The sequence below is a fragment of the Bombus impatiens genome, unplaced genomic scaffold, assembly GCF_000188095.3.
Source record: "Bombus impatiens unplaced genomic scaffold, BIMP_2.2 scf_0049, whole genome shotgun sequence".
NCBI classification, from domain to species: Eukaryota; Metazoa; Arthropoda; class Insecta; order Hymenoptera; family Apidae; genus Bombus; species Bombus impatiens.
In genome coordinates this window covers 621,326-637,117 of record NT_176468.1, presented here as the reverse complement: position 1 = coordinate 637,117, position 15,792 = coordinate 621,326, and the positions used below count along the sequence as shown (strand labels likewise).

The 15,792-nt window shown below is 30.3% G+C and overlaps 2 protein-coding genes and 1 long non-coding RNA gene across 5 annotated transcripts in view; 1 reads left to right on the top strand and 2 right to left on the bottom strand.

The window, feature by feature from the left end:
* LOC100746559 (clustered mitochondria protein homolog) overlaps window positions 1–11,803 on the top strand; it is a 14,401-nt gene extending 2,598 nt beyond the window's left edge. The window contains 16 exon segments of the mRNA XM_024370864.2: window positions 4,888–5,174; window positions 5,275–5,697; window positions 5,790–6,156; window positions 6,391–6,527; window positions 6,611–6,891; window positions 7,060–7,186; window positions 7,270–7,444; window positions 7,528–7,730; window positions 7,808–7,949; window positions 8,024–8,229; window positions 8,322–8,528; window positions 8,603–8,719; window positions 8,722–9,132; window positions 9,220–9,492; window positions 9,581–9,706; window positions 9,784–11,803. Of these exon segments, the coding sequence (XP_024226632.1) occupies window positions 4,888–5,174; window positions 5,275–5,697; window positions 5,790–6,156; window positions 6,391–6,527; window positions 6,611–6,891; window positions 7,060–7,186; window positions 7,270–7,444; window positions 7,528–7,730; window positions 7,808–7,949; window positions 8,024–8,229; window positions 8,322–8,528; window positions 8,603–8,719; window positions 8,722–9,132; window positions 9,220–9,492; window positions 9,581–9,706; window positions 9,784–10,524 (4,223 nt within the window). The 3' untranslated portion in view covers window positions 10,525–11,803.
* LOC117152356 lies at window positions 1,208–4,316 on the bottom strand. Of its 2 annotated transcripts, none has more exons than XR_004462707.1 (3): window positions 3,761–4,316; window positions 1,586–1,733; window positions 1,208–1,499 (listed from the first exon to the last, which is right to left on the bottom strand). It is a non-coding gene; the product is annotated as an uncharacterized LOC117152356 (long non-coding RNA). The 2 variants fall into 2 exon arrangements; XR_004462708.1 differs by having other exon boundaries at window positions 3,797–4,316.
* Window positions 11,237–14,476, bottom strand: LOC100746437 (U6 small nuclear RNA (adenine-(43)-N(6))-methyltransferase). Of its 2 annotated transcripts, XR_001102653.3 has the most exons (7): window positions 14,198–14,476; window positions 13,873–14,092; window positions 13,659–13,799; window positions 13,224–13,581; window positions 12,956–13,154; window positions 12,293–12,878; window positions 11,237–11,671 (listed from the first exon to the last, which is right to left on the bottom strand). XR_001102653.3 is itself a non-coding variant. In XM_012391288.3 (6 exons), the coding sequence occupies exons 1-6, from the start codon at window positions 14,369–14,371 to the stop codon at window positions 12,360–12,362; spliced, it is 1,611 nt and encodes a 536-aa protein (XP_012246711.1). In that variant the 5' UTR covers window positions 14,372–14,476; the 3' UTR covers window positions 11,764–12,359. The 2 variants fall into 2 exon arrangements, 1 of the variants encoding a protein (XP_012246711.1); XM_012391288.3 differs by lacking the exon at window positions 11,237–11,671 and having other exon boundaries at window positions 11,764–12,878.
* Between the last annotated feature and the right edge of the window lie 1,316 nt (window positions 14,477–15,792).

The following is a 15,792-nucleotide window of genomic DNA, read 5'->3' as shown; positions in this document are numbered from 1 at the left end:
TATATATATATATATATATACACACACATTTAACAATTACATGAACATGAACTGGTTATCGATTACTTGTATTTTCTTAAACATGTCGTAAAATGGTTATGTAAGAATTTTTACATCTTATGAAAAATTCTGTTATTGAAATATCTTTTGACAAAGCCTCTTTTATCGTTTATGTACGAAAAATATAGAATTATTGATTATGTTACGGGATTGTTTGTTAAGTTTGGTAAAACGATTCATTGTTTCCGTTATCTATGGTATTTCTTATGTCGAAGCTAGTTGTTTTGAATATGTATTAAAGTTTAAGATTTGTAGAGATTCTTATCAACCTATTTATGTATAATCGCTTCGTAAATGGTTTCGAAACTTGTCAAGTTTTTCTGATTGTAATAACGAAACGAAAAATATTATATCTTCTGGTATGTGTAAGTCAATGGTTAGTACTTGTCGAGTTCGATGTTTACATATCGATTCAAATGGCTGCGATTGTAACTCGTCTATTGTCAACAGATCGCTATTCTGCTTTGATCGATCTTATTTCAAATTGATTTTCGAATCTTCTTATTCATTAATGATATTATCAATCTTTTTCTTTATTAATGAATATAAAGACAATTCCATGATATTATATTCATTTTTTTATCGTTAAAAACTATTAAATTAAGATGTATGAATATGTTTTCTGCTTCTATCATTTCGTTTTTATATAATAAGTTAAATGTATGTAATAACTTTATATGATAGGTTAAATTATTTTTTGCTATCAAATAATATGAATTCTTTTACTTTCACAACTTTTTATTATTGCTTGATTTTTCTTAGTTTCTAAAAGATAGAATTTTAGAAGAATCTCTTAAGCAAGATAAGAGATACAAGATCGTTTTGAGAAAGCCTTATCTTTTTCACGTTTTCATTTTTTTATCTCCGAGTCTTTCTCACGGCTAAATTTTTTATCTTCTTTCTTAGTAATAGTGAAATCCAAAAAAGGAGGATCGTTTTCGTACAAACCAGTAAGATGTATGATAAGAATGCGATAAAGCAATCGGTGTCTAAGATAAATTGCTGTAACTTGATAGTACATGAATACATACATTCATAAGACGATGCAATCGAACGATTTAATTTTCACGATAAGAAATGTGTTAGAATAAATCTGATAAAAATATGGTGTTGTACATATCGTTATAACTATAAAACAGTTCATTTATTAAATATTGTTGTAGAACAAGATTCGTACAATTCCTCATAGAAATTTCATGTTAACCTTGTTGCAAAAATAAATGTTATCATGTGTATAATTTCCATATAGCATTGAAATTATTTGCTTGCAAAATTATCGATAAAGATAGTTTAACACGTTGATTGCTACGAGAATTTATGTATTCTTTATAATATATAATTTTATTATATATAGATATGTTTATTATTTATAAACTATACCACAACACTTAATTTTTCCAAAGTATTATATTCTATTTGCACATTTTTTCTGATGTTATCTAAATCAAAATAAATAAAAAATGTAAATAAATCTTTTATTCAGCGAAATTTATCTTATTTTAATCATTCTAAAAAATTTACGTACATGGTATCGTATGTCACTAATGACCTTCGTGCCACTCAACGTGTCAGAGGAAATCATTATATGCATAAAGAAATACTGCAGCTACATATTCCGAAGATTGTTCGCTTTTGATTTTCTTTCGATCTTGACAATCATAGATGAACGCCCTCTAAGATTAATAAGATTTTGATTGAAGATAACTCGATGAAAAATCGATAACTGCTTCAAATAGACCAGCATGAATGGATATAAGTACTTGAAAACAAACATAATTTTAGCCTTATACATATCATTTTTATTAAATCTTTTTGATTCAGTTATTACGTTACATAATTTCTAAATTCGTAATAAATATTCAACGTTTATTTATTTTAAAATACCCGAGTACTGAAATATTTATTTAAAATTTAATATTTATAACATTTTTATTTTTGTTCCTCTTTTTAACAAAATTTGTATGTACGAAAGTGGAATTTAAAAAGATATTTATAATCATTTATTGCATCAACATATATATATTTTAAATTCAATTTCCATCTTTTGGACTGTAATTTCAACGAAAGAAAAACGTTTGGTTTCATATTAAAACAATAATTTGAGAAAAGGCGATATATTAGAAATAGTAGCTATATAATATATAGAAATCATTATTAGATAAATGATATCTACTTAAGAGATTAAGTACATAAAAAAATTTTCCGCGTAGAGTAATGCACAGCCAATCCATACAGAAAAAACTATAATCTAATCAAACATTAAAATAGAATTTCAATTCAACTTTATCCATTTATCACACACAATACCTATTATGCACAGACAAATAAATATTTATTTCACTTCTGTTTGTTTTTTCTTTTCCTTCTCCATTCATTTATCTAATAATTTTTATACTATCAATATACTGATCTTATTTAAAAAAAATTATTACTAACATTTAATATCTATGTATATTATTACAATATATTGTAACATATACATATACAGGGTGGTTGGTAACTGGCGGTATAAGCGGAAAGGGGGTGATTCTGCGCGAAAAAAGAAGTCGAAAATATAGAATAAAAATTAAAAAAAAATTTTTTTTTTAATTTTTCCATCGAGACAACGATCTACAGCGAGATCCGTTATAACGAGACGTGGTAAATTTTTATTCTATATTTTCGACTTCTTTTTTCGCGCAGAATCACCCCCTTTCCGCTTATACCGCCAGTTACCAACCACCCTGTATATGTATATGTTACAATATATTGTAATAATATACATAGATATTAAATGTTAGTAATAATTTTTTTTAAATAAGATCAGTATATTGATAGTATAAAAATTATTAGATAAATGAATGGAGAAGGAAAAGAAAAAACAAACAGAAGTGAAATAAATATTTATTTGTCTGTGCATAATAGGTATTGTGTGTGATAAATGGATAAAGTTGAATTGAAATTCTATTTTAATGTTTGATTAGATTATAGTTTTTTCTGTATGGATTGGCTGTGCATTACTCTACGCGGAAAATTTTTTTATGTACTTAATCTCTTAAGTAGATATCATTTATCTAATAATGATTTCTATATATTATATAGCTACTATTTCTAATATATCGCCTTTTCTCAAATTATTGTTTTAATATGAAACCAAACGTTTTTCTTTCGTTGAAATTACAGTCCAAAAGATGGAAATTGAATTTAAAATATATACTTGGTTTACGATTGTTATTTTTATTTGTCTTGTACTTTTAATCGTAAAACTTTTATGCAATTTTATATTTTTATCAATATAACTAGCGATTTGTCTCGTGATTTAATTTTATGACAAGTTTCCTACTTTAGATGTTTTATACATTTATGCATATTTTTTTTCATTCATGAAGCTCTAAAAAATGTCCTTATAAAGAGTCATATATATCATTTTACATTATCTTTCACATAAAATTCTTACATTGTAGCTTTACTAGGCATATGAAGTATATCTCAAGGTATATGAAATTTTAAACATTAATTGTAGAAAATATAGAGGAAAATTACATCTTTTCAAAGAACGATGTGCATGAGAGCACATTTCAATGCGTGTATTCTCTGTATTTTTGAGTCTTCAAACTTCTCATACATGCATATAAATCCGTATTCTAATCATCATCAAAGTATCATTCTAAAAAGACATCAAAGTTCAATTTTTTATCAATTAAAATTTCATTCTGCATACTCTCTTAACTTATTCATGCACACGTTCAATTATTACCGAATTATATGCAGATCATTACAGAGCGAAGGCCAGTAAAGATCAAGGTTTCACAGATCCAAATTATTTGAAACATGTTAGAGTATTTTAGACGTGCCATCATCATAGGGTTACAGTAGTCACTGATAAGCAAGCCACACTCTCTGTAAATTGTAATTAATATTATAACTGCCTAACATCGGCGTATGCCAGAAATGGATGTATATTGCAAACATAGTATCGATAAAATTAGTACGGCATTTGAGTGCAGACTATTTACATTGCCGTTTATTTATAAGTACATTGGTGAATGCAAGTGGCAGCCCCACGGATATCCACCGTCGTATCTAGTCGAAAATGCGCCTTGTTTCCATGGAAATAACGCGTGGACTCGGTTATTCGTATCGTTGTCACCGTTGTCTACACTGAAACATAGATCGTTAATATCCATTTTAAAAGAAAAGAAAATTTTACGTTTCATCTAACATATTATCAAAATTAACAAGGTAAAACGTTTGTTATTATTTTTACTTGTTTTATTATATTTGGTTCTTGAGAATTATTCGGAGAAGCCACTATGAAATTGATAATATAATATTTGAAATAAATTATTTTATTGTCATATTGTTAGTTATTATTTTGCTTGTTTTATAATTTCACTGATTCTTGAAAATCGTTCGATAAAATAATTGCATAAATAATCATAATTCTGTAAAATAATAAAATAATATTCTGAACAATATTCTGTAAAATAACAAGTCTGATATAATTCTATAGATATTTCTTTAGTAAAGTAGTACTTAGCAAATACTGTAAATTTACGATAAAATCGCAAATTAACTTTCGGGGATAATATATATAAATAAAAAAGATGCAAACGTTCCCATATTTAATCAACTATCAATCAGTAAGATACTCATAGCTCTGGTATATGTTACATAAGCTAAAAGCAAAATTGTTGCTATTTTATTTATTGTTGATATTTGATTTATATTTAATGTTTAATATATCCTCGATTAGTAAAAATTGTTCATTTGCTTCATTTGATATACTTTTTTTATAAACTCCAATGTTTGAATAAAAATTTATTAATTCGTGGATTGTATGTTTAGATCTAAAGGAAGTTGTAGAGGAAACCGGAAATGTGAGCACGACTGCGAAGAATGTCGTTGAAAAGGGCGAAGTCGAAGCTACGAAAGAGAAAGGGAACGAAAAAGAGAAGGAGAAAGAAGAAGACAAGAATAAGAAGAATGACAAAAGCGAGAAAGAAGATAGTGATAAGGATGCTGGAAGCGAGCAAGAAATCCTTCTCATTCAGGATATGGGATTCACTGTTAAGATCATCTGTCCAAATGCTGAGCCCTTTGATATCCAAGTTTCCAGTATGGAGTTGGTTCAGGTAACTAATCATCCATTCAAGAATTTCTTTTCCTATGACAACAATTAATAAAAAACAAGTTAATAAAGAAGATTAGATAATAAATTTTATTATCTTTTAGGAAATCCATCAATTACTCATGGATCGCGAGGACACCTGCCATCGCACATGTTTTTCCCTTCAATTCGATGGTAACACACTGGATAACTTTGCTGAGCTGAAGAATATTGAAGGCCTAAAAGAAGGTTCCATTATTAAAGTTGTGGAAGAACCGTATACAATGCGAGAAGCTCGTATACATGTCAGGCACGTGCGAGATTTATTAAAATCTGTGGATCCTGCGGATGCTTACAATGGCGTCGAATGTAGTAGTTTATCGTTTTTAAATGTGGTTACTAATGGCGACATCCTTGAGAAGAAGAAGAGCAGAGCAGATTCGGTTGATTGTACTCCACCTGATTATATTATACCTGGCTGTAAAGACAGGCCATTACTACCTCTACAACCTCAAGCCAAAGAACAAAAATGCCCTCCTTGTTTAAAAGTAACTGATATAACATATCTATAAATAAATTATTTACTTCGTCTAATTTATTATTAATATAAATATTTAATTTATTAATTTATTTATTGTAGGTATTAACAACATCTGGGTGGAATCCACCACCCGGTCACAGAAAGCTTCACGGTGATTTATTATATCTACATGTGGTAACGTTAGAAGACAAGCAATATTATTTGACTGCATGTGTCAGAGGTTTCTTCCTCAATCAATCGACAAAGGAAGTATTTAATCCGAAACCAGCGACTCCGAGTCATTTGTGTCATAGTTTAATTGAACTACTGAACCAGCTCAGTCCGGCTTTTAAACGTGGTTTCACTGCTATGCAAAGACGAAGGACGCAGAGACATCCATTTGAACGAGTAGCCGCACCTTATCAACTTTATGCCTGGTGTGCGCCTCAAATTGAACATACAATCGATGCAATACGCGCTGAAGATAGTATGTTTCGTTTTATACAAATTAATAAAACTCTTTCATATTAAATGCTGTATTAGTCATACATACGTATAACGTGCAATACTTGAATTAGATTTTTTCATTACAAGATATATGTTTTACTATTATTACTTCTACTGACTTTAAATTAATTGGCTAGTTAAGGTGTTAATTGTGTTGCATCACGAGTACACACGATTCTATGTTTAATCATTCATCTTATTTATTTGCATACAGCTTTCTCTTCTAAGTTGGGATACGAAGAACATATTCCCGGTCAAACTCGAGATTGGAACGAGGAGTTGCAAACAACGAGAGAGTTACCTCGTAAGAACTTGCCTGAAAGACTACTTAGAGAACGTGCTGTCTTTAAAGTATGTTAAAACTTGACATATTAATTGCATTTTGATACGTTGTTCCAGTAATACGAATTGAGTTTCATGAATGACGTGTTTAGGTTCACAGTGATTTTGTCACTGCTGCTACTCGAGGTGCAGTAGCCGTGATAGACGGTAACGTAATGGCAATAAACCCTGGTGAGGAGGCAAAGATGCAAATGTTTATTTGGAACAATATTTTCTTCTCTCTTGGATTCGATGTCAGGGATCATTACAAAGAGCTTGGCGGCGATGCAGCTGCTTTCGTCGCGCCTAAAAACGATTTACAAGGTCTTAGAGTATATGCTGCTATTGATCTACCCGGCCCTTATACGCTTGGTACCGTTGTAATCGATTACAGGTTTGTAGGAAATTAGACACACGCATTCCTTTCATCACATTATTTGTACGACGTGGATATTTTGTAGCGGATCATTTGTACATACTTGTTCAGTATTCTATCGCAACTTACATCTCGATCGAAAGGATGTTAAGTTTTCGTGGTAATCACTCGTATTCCTCTGCATAGAGGATATCGTGTCACCGCTCAGTCAATCATCCCTGGAATCTTGGAACGCGAGCAGGAGCAATCTGTTGTTTATGGTTCTATAGATTTTGGGAAAACGGTCATCTCTCATCCAAAGTATCTTGAATTGGTTAGTTTACAATAATGCTTTTTTGTAATTTCTGAAGAGTATTTATCTAGAACTTTATATCACATGTGTATTATGTTTTATAGTTGAACAAAACTGGTCAACTATTAAAAATTCTTCCTCATAAAGTTATCAATGATGTTGGGGAGGAGGTTGAACTTTGCAGCAGTGTAGAATGCAAAGGTATAATCGGAAATGACTCTCGACATTATGTGTTGGATTTATTACGAACTTTCCCTCCTGATGTCAATTTTCTTAAATGTAAGTTTATATAATAACTAACGAAAAGTTCAGAATTAATTACTGCTATTATTATTGTTAAACTTTTACTCTGATTTTTGTAGTGGAAGGCGTTGAACTGAGTAAAGAAGCTAGAGCTTTAGGTTTTCCAATTGAGCACAAGCATAAATTAGCCTGTCTTCGTCAGGAATTGATCGACTCCTTTGTTGAAGCTAGATACGTGCAATTTATTAAACACGTCGCTTTTCATCTACAACAACTTACATCTGTAAGAAAAGTACAAAAGGAAAATGAAACCACTATTAAAGTAAACAAAATTTTTCAAACTTTATAGTAAATATTAGTTTCAAACATTGTTATTATTTGGCATTGTATTAATTTTAGGAAGATAAAAAGGAAGAACTGAATGTCGTTGCAGTGGATAGTAACAAAGAAGATTCTTCTCATACTCTAATAGAAACGGATGAAGCCAAAAAGATCGTGGAAAGTATAACTGACTCTATCACTGGTGGAGAGAAGCAAGAGTGTATGTAACTTAATTATTCTTTTTTATTTATAATGTTTTACTTCAATTCTTCATTTAAATCTTTTTTTTTTAAGTGGAAGAAAGTACAAAAGAAGTAGTTCGCAGTGCAGCAGCAGCAGTTGGTAGCCTACGGGAAGCCGAATTCGATGTCAGGTTTAACCCAGACGTATTTTCTCCGGGTGTTAAACATCCAGATCCAGATGGGCCTGCTTTAAAAAAACAAAGACAATTGGTGCAAGATGCGGCCGACTTTTTACTTACCGTACAAATACCCACTTTTGTATGTTTTGATATAGAATACTTTTATATTTAATGCATCGATACAATTTTGTATACAAAAAATATATATTTAGTTCAATTTTTTTATTACAGATACGAGAATGCTTAGATCATACAGCTGCTGCAATGGATGGCAGCATATTGGTAGAAGCTTTACATGGTAAAGGCATCAACGTACGATACCTTGGTAAATTAGCAGACATGTTATCTACTGTTCCACAACTGCAATATCTGAAACGTATTGCTGTTTCGGAACTTATTTTACGCTCGGCGAAACACATTTTTACATTTTATATGCAGGTATATTTATTAAAATTGAAATTAAAGTGGTTATTTTAAATTTTATAAACGTAAGAACCTAATACTTTTTTTAGGGTACAGAATTGATGAGTCTTTCTGCAGCTATTAGTCATTTCTTAAATTGCTTATTCTCTTCTGCACAAATCATTCATCCACAACAAAATCTAGAAGAGGTATGGCAACATTTATTTATCGATTAAATAATATCAATAGTCGAAATAATTTTCTACATAAAAGTTTATATAATTTTCGGTTTCAGCTTCAAAGTAAAACTGCCAAACGACGCAATAAAAGAAAAGGTAGAAATAACGGTCCACAACAGTCTGAAGTGGAATGGGCTTCCTTAACGCCTAAATCTCTTTGGCAACAAATTAAAGCAGATTTGAAGAGTTATTATGATTGGGAAGCACCATGTCCGGAATCGTTGGATGCCACGATAGAACATTTTCACCTTCAGAAAATTTCATTGCTTCGTAATTTCTGTATAAAGACTGGTATTCAAATTTTGTTACGTGAATATAACTTCGAGAATAAGAACAGAGCCACGTTCTTCGAAGAAGATATACTTAATATATTCCCTGTTGTGAAGCATATCAATCCTAGAGTAAGTAATGCATTTAGGATACAAAAAATAAGTCATATAGAAATTTTCATAATAAGTTATTAGAAATTATTCTATTACTTCATTTAGGCTAGTGATGCATATAATTTCTATACAACTGGACAAAGCAAAATTCAACAAGGTTATTTGAAAGATGGATATGAACTGATTAGCGAGGCACTCAATTTATTGAATAATGTATATGGTGCAATGCATCCCGAAATTGCACAGTGTCTTAGAATGCTTGCGCGATTGAATTACATAATGGGTGAGCATGGAGAAGCTCTTGCCACTCAACAAAAGGCAGTCCTTATGTCAGAAAGAGTCAACGGTATAGATCATCCATATACTATTATTGAATATGTAGGTATAAAGTAAACGCACTTAATTAATGATTAAATATATGTAATAATTGCAATTATTCTAATATTATTTTTCTATTTGTCAACAGATCCGTCTAGCCCTATATTCTTTTGCCAATGGCCAAGTCTCTGTGTCACTTAGGTTATTATATAGAGCACGTTATTTAGCCTTACTAGTTTGTGGCGAAGACCACCCAGAAGTAGCACTTCTTGACGTGAGTATCTATGCGAATACTAAAAATTCTAAAGCTTTAATACCTTTAACCTTGACCAACGTTAATTGTTTGTTTAGAGCAATATTTCATTGATTCTTCATGCTGTCGGAGAATATGAATTGTCGCTCCGATTTTTGGAGCATGCTTTGGCTCTAAACCTTCGATATCACGGGCCACGATCTTTGAAAGTTGCTGTTTCTTATCATCTTGTCGCAAGAACTCAATCTTGTATGGGTGATTTTCGAGCGGCTTTAAATAACGAGAAGGAAACCTACGCTATTTATAAGCAACAGTTAGGCGAGGATCATGAAAAAACCAAAGAGAGTAGCGACTGTTTGAGACATTTAACGCAACAGGCCGTAGTTCTACAGAAAAAGATGAACGAAATTTATACCGGGAAATCCGGTGTAAGCCTACCACCGATTCAGGTGCAACCGCCCAGTATGGGATCCGTACTTGATATGTTGAATGTAATCAATGGTATTCTATTTGTTCAAATCAGCCAACAGGATATTGAGAATTTTAAAGCGGAAATAGAGAAACGACAGAAAGAACAAACACCTGACAGGGAGATAAAGGCGCTTCAAAATGGAAACAAGAAAAACGAGAAGGAGAATAAGAAAGAAGAAAAAGACAATAATAAGAAAGAGGAGAAAGAGAATAAAAAGAACGAAAAAGAAAGCAAAAAAGAAGATAAAGAGAATAAAAAGGACGAGAAAGAGAATAAGAAAATAGAAAAGAAAGCGGAAGCACAGAAAGAACTGAACAAGTTGGAGGAAAACAAAACAGTGTTAGAGCCAATAGTAGCAGAAAGCTGAGCTCGCTTTAAACCGCTAATGATGATACTTAGTAGTTTTTTCTGAATCCTAGTCTTTCCCTGCCCGCGTCCGATCTTTTTTTAAGAGTAACGCGAGTACGGCATGTATAACTGATTGGGATAAAATGAAAATGGGAAGTGTTTGCTCGAGATAAGGATCGTTATTTGATGTATCGTATATACGTTTATAAAGTGCTATCGGAATCGAACTTTTATAGTGTGGCGATCAACAGCATAGGTGAAACATTTCGAAAGAGTTAGATTTCCTAATGGCTCGCGATGCTCAACTACAATACGCCAGGCTACAGAATTTATTTGACTGACTTATAACTGCATATAATACATACACGAAAAAAATTGATTCTTCACGTATGTAAATAATTCTAAATGAAAAAATTTATTGCCTTAGCACTTGCTTATCCAAATCTATTCGTAATTTGATGTATGTGAATTTCACAAATTATTGGACAGATAAAAAGAGAGTATGATTTGATAAAAATATAAATAAATATCTGTGTCACCTAATATTGTCGCGTTTTTCAAAAGGCTCAATTAATTCTATATCATAACGATAAAAGTTATGGATATTGCATACGTTACTCTTCTATCGATTGACGAAATAGTAAACTAATATTTGTTCCAGCGTATTGCACAATTGCTACTGAAACTCGAAGGAAATGCATTGTACCAGTAAAATTAAAATGCTACGATAATTATTTGTAAAACAAATAATGGACTTTATTATCGTAGAATATAAGTCAATTGTTTTTTCCTACACTTTCGATAGGTTATTTTATTACTACATATTTGAAATCATTATTTTGTTCCATTTAGGCATTGCTGTCACTTTCCCACTTTAGTTGTCATCATTGAACTCAATACATAATGAAGTCATATAATTGTTCTTTTATCTTTAGATACTATTAATTTGAGGTGAATCGTGTTGAGTTCAATATAAATGCTATAGGTAAAACTGATATCACATGAAAATCAACGAGGAACGGTATCTGTATCGTATTCAACAAGACAAATTCGTTTAGTTTTGTTAATTGTTTTTATACTGTATGCATCACATGAAAAGCTTCCTTTCATCTTTTTATCATCGTTGTTTTATTGTTATTTTTATCATCTTACATGAGGATTTAAATCTGAAAATAATTTTGAATCTAAACAAATTTCCTGTTATATGGGAAGGAAAAATGTTTTTAAAAAATATGGTGGTGGCAGGAAAAGCATGGTATAATGACAAGTGTGCTGTTATATTTCATGATCATTAATAACAGTTATCAAAAAACGACTCATTAATCAACATATTATAGAAGTAGCGTCAATTTCCTAATTACAATTAGAAATACTGCAGTTAGTTCTAGAGTTATAAACACTGAGAATTATCTGTTACCGAGCATATATCTTTATCAAATAGCATTCGCTAAAACGAATGTTAGAAATATGCTATGTTAAAATTTTGTCATATTGCCATAAAAATTAAGTTGAGAAGTAATACCTATAATTTGTTGACATTTGTTTTAAATGAAACAAAAAATTTTGTTTTGAGTTTGTTATGTTTATAATAGTAACATCGATAATAATAGCGAAAGGCGAATAAATGAAAAATTTCTAATAGTTTCTGTTGAACGAGTTTGTATACTTTATAATATGAATTAATATGGAATTATACTGCACTTGTTAGCCAAAATGTACGATAAAGAATGCTAGTTAATAAGGATTATTCATTATGAATAAAGTTAAATACTTCATACATATGTTACCTGTTATATAATTTCATAAAATTTGCGTATGAAATAAATCATTTTGTATAGAACATAAATTGACATCTTAAACAGATTCCGTATCATTCTTGTGCAAGTTTTCGACTTGTTCCGAATTTATTTCGATTTTACTTGTTTCTAATCGTTTTCTCTTCCTTTTATTCGGTCTTTCATGCTGCTTCTGAAAATATTCTCTAACATCTAATTTGTTTATTAAATATTGTCGAAACGTTTCTAAAGCAACCTTGCCACCAATTCCTTTTTCAAAGATCATAGATATTTTTACTTCATCATTTTCAGGTTCTTCATGTTCTATCACTTCAGCAAAAAAGTTACATATTAACAAAGGTTCGTTCTTTCTCACGATATCTCCCGAGTTATTCTTTATTAATTTTTCTGTATCGTTTTCTGTAATATCATTTATTACAGATGTTTGTCCTGTGTCATGGTTCACAGATTGATTCATTAACCTTCGAGCTAATCGACGTTTTCTACGTGCATGCGACCATGTATCATTGTCCGCAATTAGTTGACACGACCAACCATTAAAGTTACCAATTGGCAAATTTAATTCTTTGATTTGTATCTATATGAAAATAAAAAATATGTCAAAAACTAAAATATTATAAATACAACATGATGAAAATATAAATATAATCTTACATGTAACTCTTCCATTGCTTCTTCCAAAAAATTAACAAGGTCGTCAAAAGAAGCAAATTTATGTCGCATTGGGAATTGTATCTCCATCGGACGTTGTTCTTTCAGTAATTTTGCAATATAATCTCCACTTTTTCGAATGACAGGCGCATTTGTCAAATTAATAACATCTTTAGGTAAAAATGACCAAGCCAATCCCCATCTGTTAAAAAATAACAAAATAACAAAATAAAAAATTTAAAATAAAAAATGTTTGTAAAAATATATTCACCTTTTTGTGTGACCTTGACAAAACTCTGTCCATGTTGAGTTTTCTATGCCTTTTTTCTTTAGAAATTTTAATAAGAATAATAAATTACTTCTTCTACCAAACATAGTGGTGTAAATTTTTGCCTTTTCTTTAATTTCCATACTTTCTTCAATCATTTGTATTATAAATGCTCTTTCACCACCTTGAACTGTAAGTTCAACTTCGTTTCCAGTGGGAGCATTTCTTGGTGGTAATTGCTTTATAATTTTCTCTGATGATCCTTCTATTTCAAAAAAGGGTGGATTACACATTGTAAAGTGATAGACATTATCCTCCTTTATAATTTCTTTCAATATTGTTCTTTCATCCACTTTATATACTGCAAAAGAATATTCTAAAGTAAAAAATATAAACTTGTGTATATTTTATAAGATAAATAATGTGTCATTAATTTGCCTTTTATTATGTCTTCCAAATTATTATTTTTAACATGTTCAATAGCTGTCTGTATACTTGTTTTGTCAACTTCTGTAGCGATCATTTGATTTCCATACATTTTTGCAAATAATAGAGGATAAATACACACTGCCCCAGTACCTATAAAAAAATGATTATTATCACTGAAATTTTCTAATACAAAATTTTATTCTTAACTTGATTTCCAATATACCAATATCTATGCCAATTACTTCCTTCATTTCATTGAAAGAAGCATGTTTCATTAAATCTTCAATCCATAAAATGTAATTTAAGCGTAATGGCAGAGTTGGTACTAATTTATTTGGAGGTATTTTTACTTGCAGATTAAAATCATGTTTTAATAATACCTCTGTGAGTACTCGCAGAGTACCTTCTCTTTTAAAGTCAATCTTTATCTTGCCGGTTAAATTCTATAATATAATAATATAATTCATTAAATAGATAATATATATTATATTTATGTACGAGATGATATATATAATAATAGTAAACAATTGCTCAAATATGTAGCTTACAACAATTGCAATATCACGGAATTCTGGATACAGCAAAACAAGTTTTTTGAAGTCTGGTATTTTCTTATATATATTCCTTGGGTGCATAAACTTTCTTAACGACATTTCTAAACAATTATTTTTTTTTCTTTTCAGTAACGATGTCAATACATGTTTTATGGTCTTAAATTGCATAAAATATGTGTATCCATAACAATCAGTAACAAATATTTTTATTTACAAATGTAAAACCATAGATGAGATACAGAATAGACCCGGCATCTTAAGAGACTTTGTATAACATATTCTGAAATACCGACCGTTCAATAAACTAGTAATATAGTTACAGACGAGTTATAGAATAGACGTGACATGTAATCAGTTCATGTTACACATTTTAGGGTGACTGATCACCTTACCATTTTCGTATCACATGTGATGTTATCGATTCAGTATAGTACTGGTTTGAATTAAGGTTATAGTTTTTTATAAAACTAAAAAATAATAAAACAGAGCACCCTATAATTGCAAACAAAGCATACTTTGTATTTCTACAATACTTCAGAAAATATTACTTCATTACAGATTATAGAAAACAGTTCATATTCGGTCATAATCTCGCTAACAATTTAATAAGCTTCTTAATTATATAAAAGCATAATTCCGATCGCAACTGGTTATCATCTGCATCGGAGGAATAAAAATTGCATTTCATGAGGATACCTTTATTTAAATTCGAGTAAAATTCTACACAAGAGGCCGTTCATGAGCCACTCAACACTATACATAAATTCATTTAAGCTGTTAACAAGAATGTCGACATCTGATTTTATTTGGTCCGTGTAAAGAGACGTAAAAATTTCATACCCTCCTTGCGAAATACTTACCCCTATACGGAACTTATACTTAAATTTGTAATATATTACACTAAAAATTTGTTAGCGTACATTTTTTAAATGTTTACCTAAATAATTGTTTAAATAATTGTTTTTTTTATTTTTCTTAAGGTAATTCACTTGTTGTATTCGTAAAATAAAATTTATTTTTTCTACATAACGAGGCGCGGAGTATAAATTTTATATATTGGCACAAATTTGCTGTAGTTTATAATATAAGGCTATCCTAAAATATTAATTTAATTGATTTATGATCTTAATTACTTGTATTATTTTATTTATTAAGAGAGGAACATTACATTCATTACACTTAATTGTCCATTGATGATAAAGAAAGATTAGCGTTGAACTGAATTCGATTAATATTATCGACGTAAGGAAGATAAAGATCGCAAACTTCAAAAACTCCTTATATTTATCTGTTTTGAAACTGTTATATTGGGTTGGTATACCACCTAATGACAAAATCCGCAATCACTTAATTGCCAACCCAATAGTTCATTGACCCAAACAAAATTCCCGACATACAATATTTCAATTTTCTACACAGCTTTGAATGAAAGAGAAGCCATTCCGCTTCAGCCAATCAGGAATCAACTGAGTAAAGTTTTGGCGCGGAGCATCACTGTACCGTCGAAAAGCGTGGTGTCAAGATGTGATGTTCTCTGAAGTGGGTAATTTCAACTACGTATGCTTCTCTTAGTATTCTATTATCTTTTA

Bases quoted from the DNA above. Each gene is read 5' to 3' on its own strand.
- LOC100746437 (XM_012391288.3), bottom strand. From the start codon at position 14,371: ATGCAATTTAAGACCATAAAACATGTATTGACATCGTTACTGAAAAGA. The intron at 13,155-13,223 runs GTGAATATATTT...ATTTTTTAACAG, and splicing joins TGTCAAGGTCACACAAAAAG to ATGGGGATTGGCTTGGTCAT. The intron at 12,879-12,955 runs GTAAGATTATAT...ATTTTCATATAG, and splicing joins AAGCAATGGAAGAGTTACAT to ATACAAATCAAAGAATTAAA.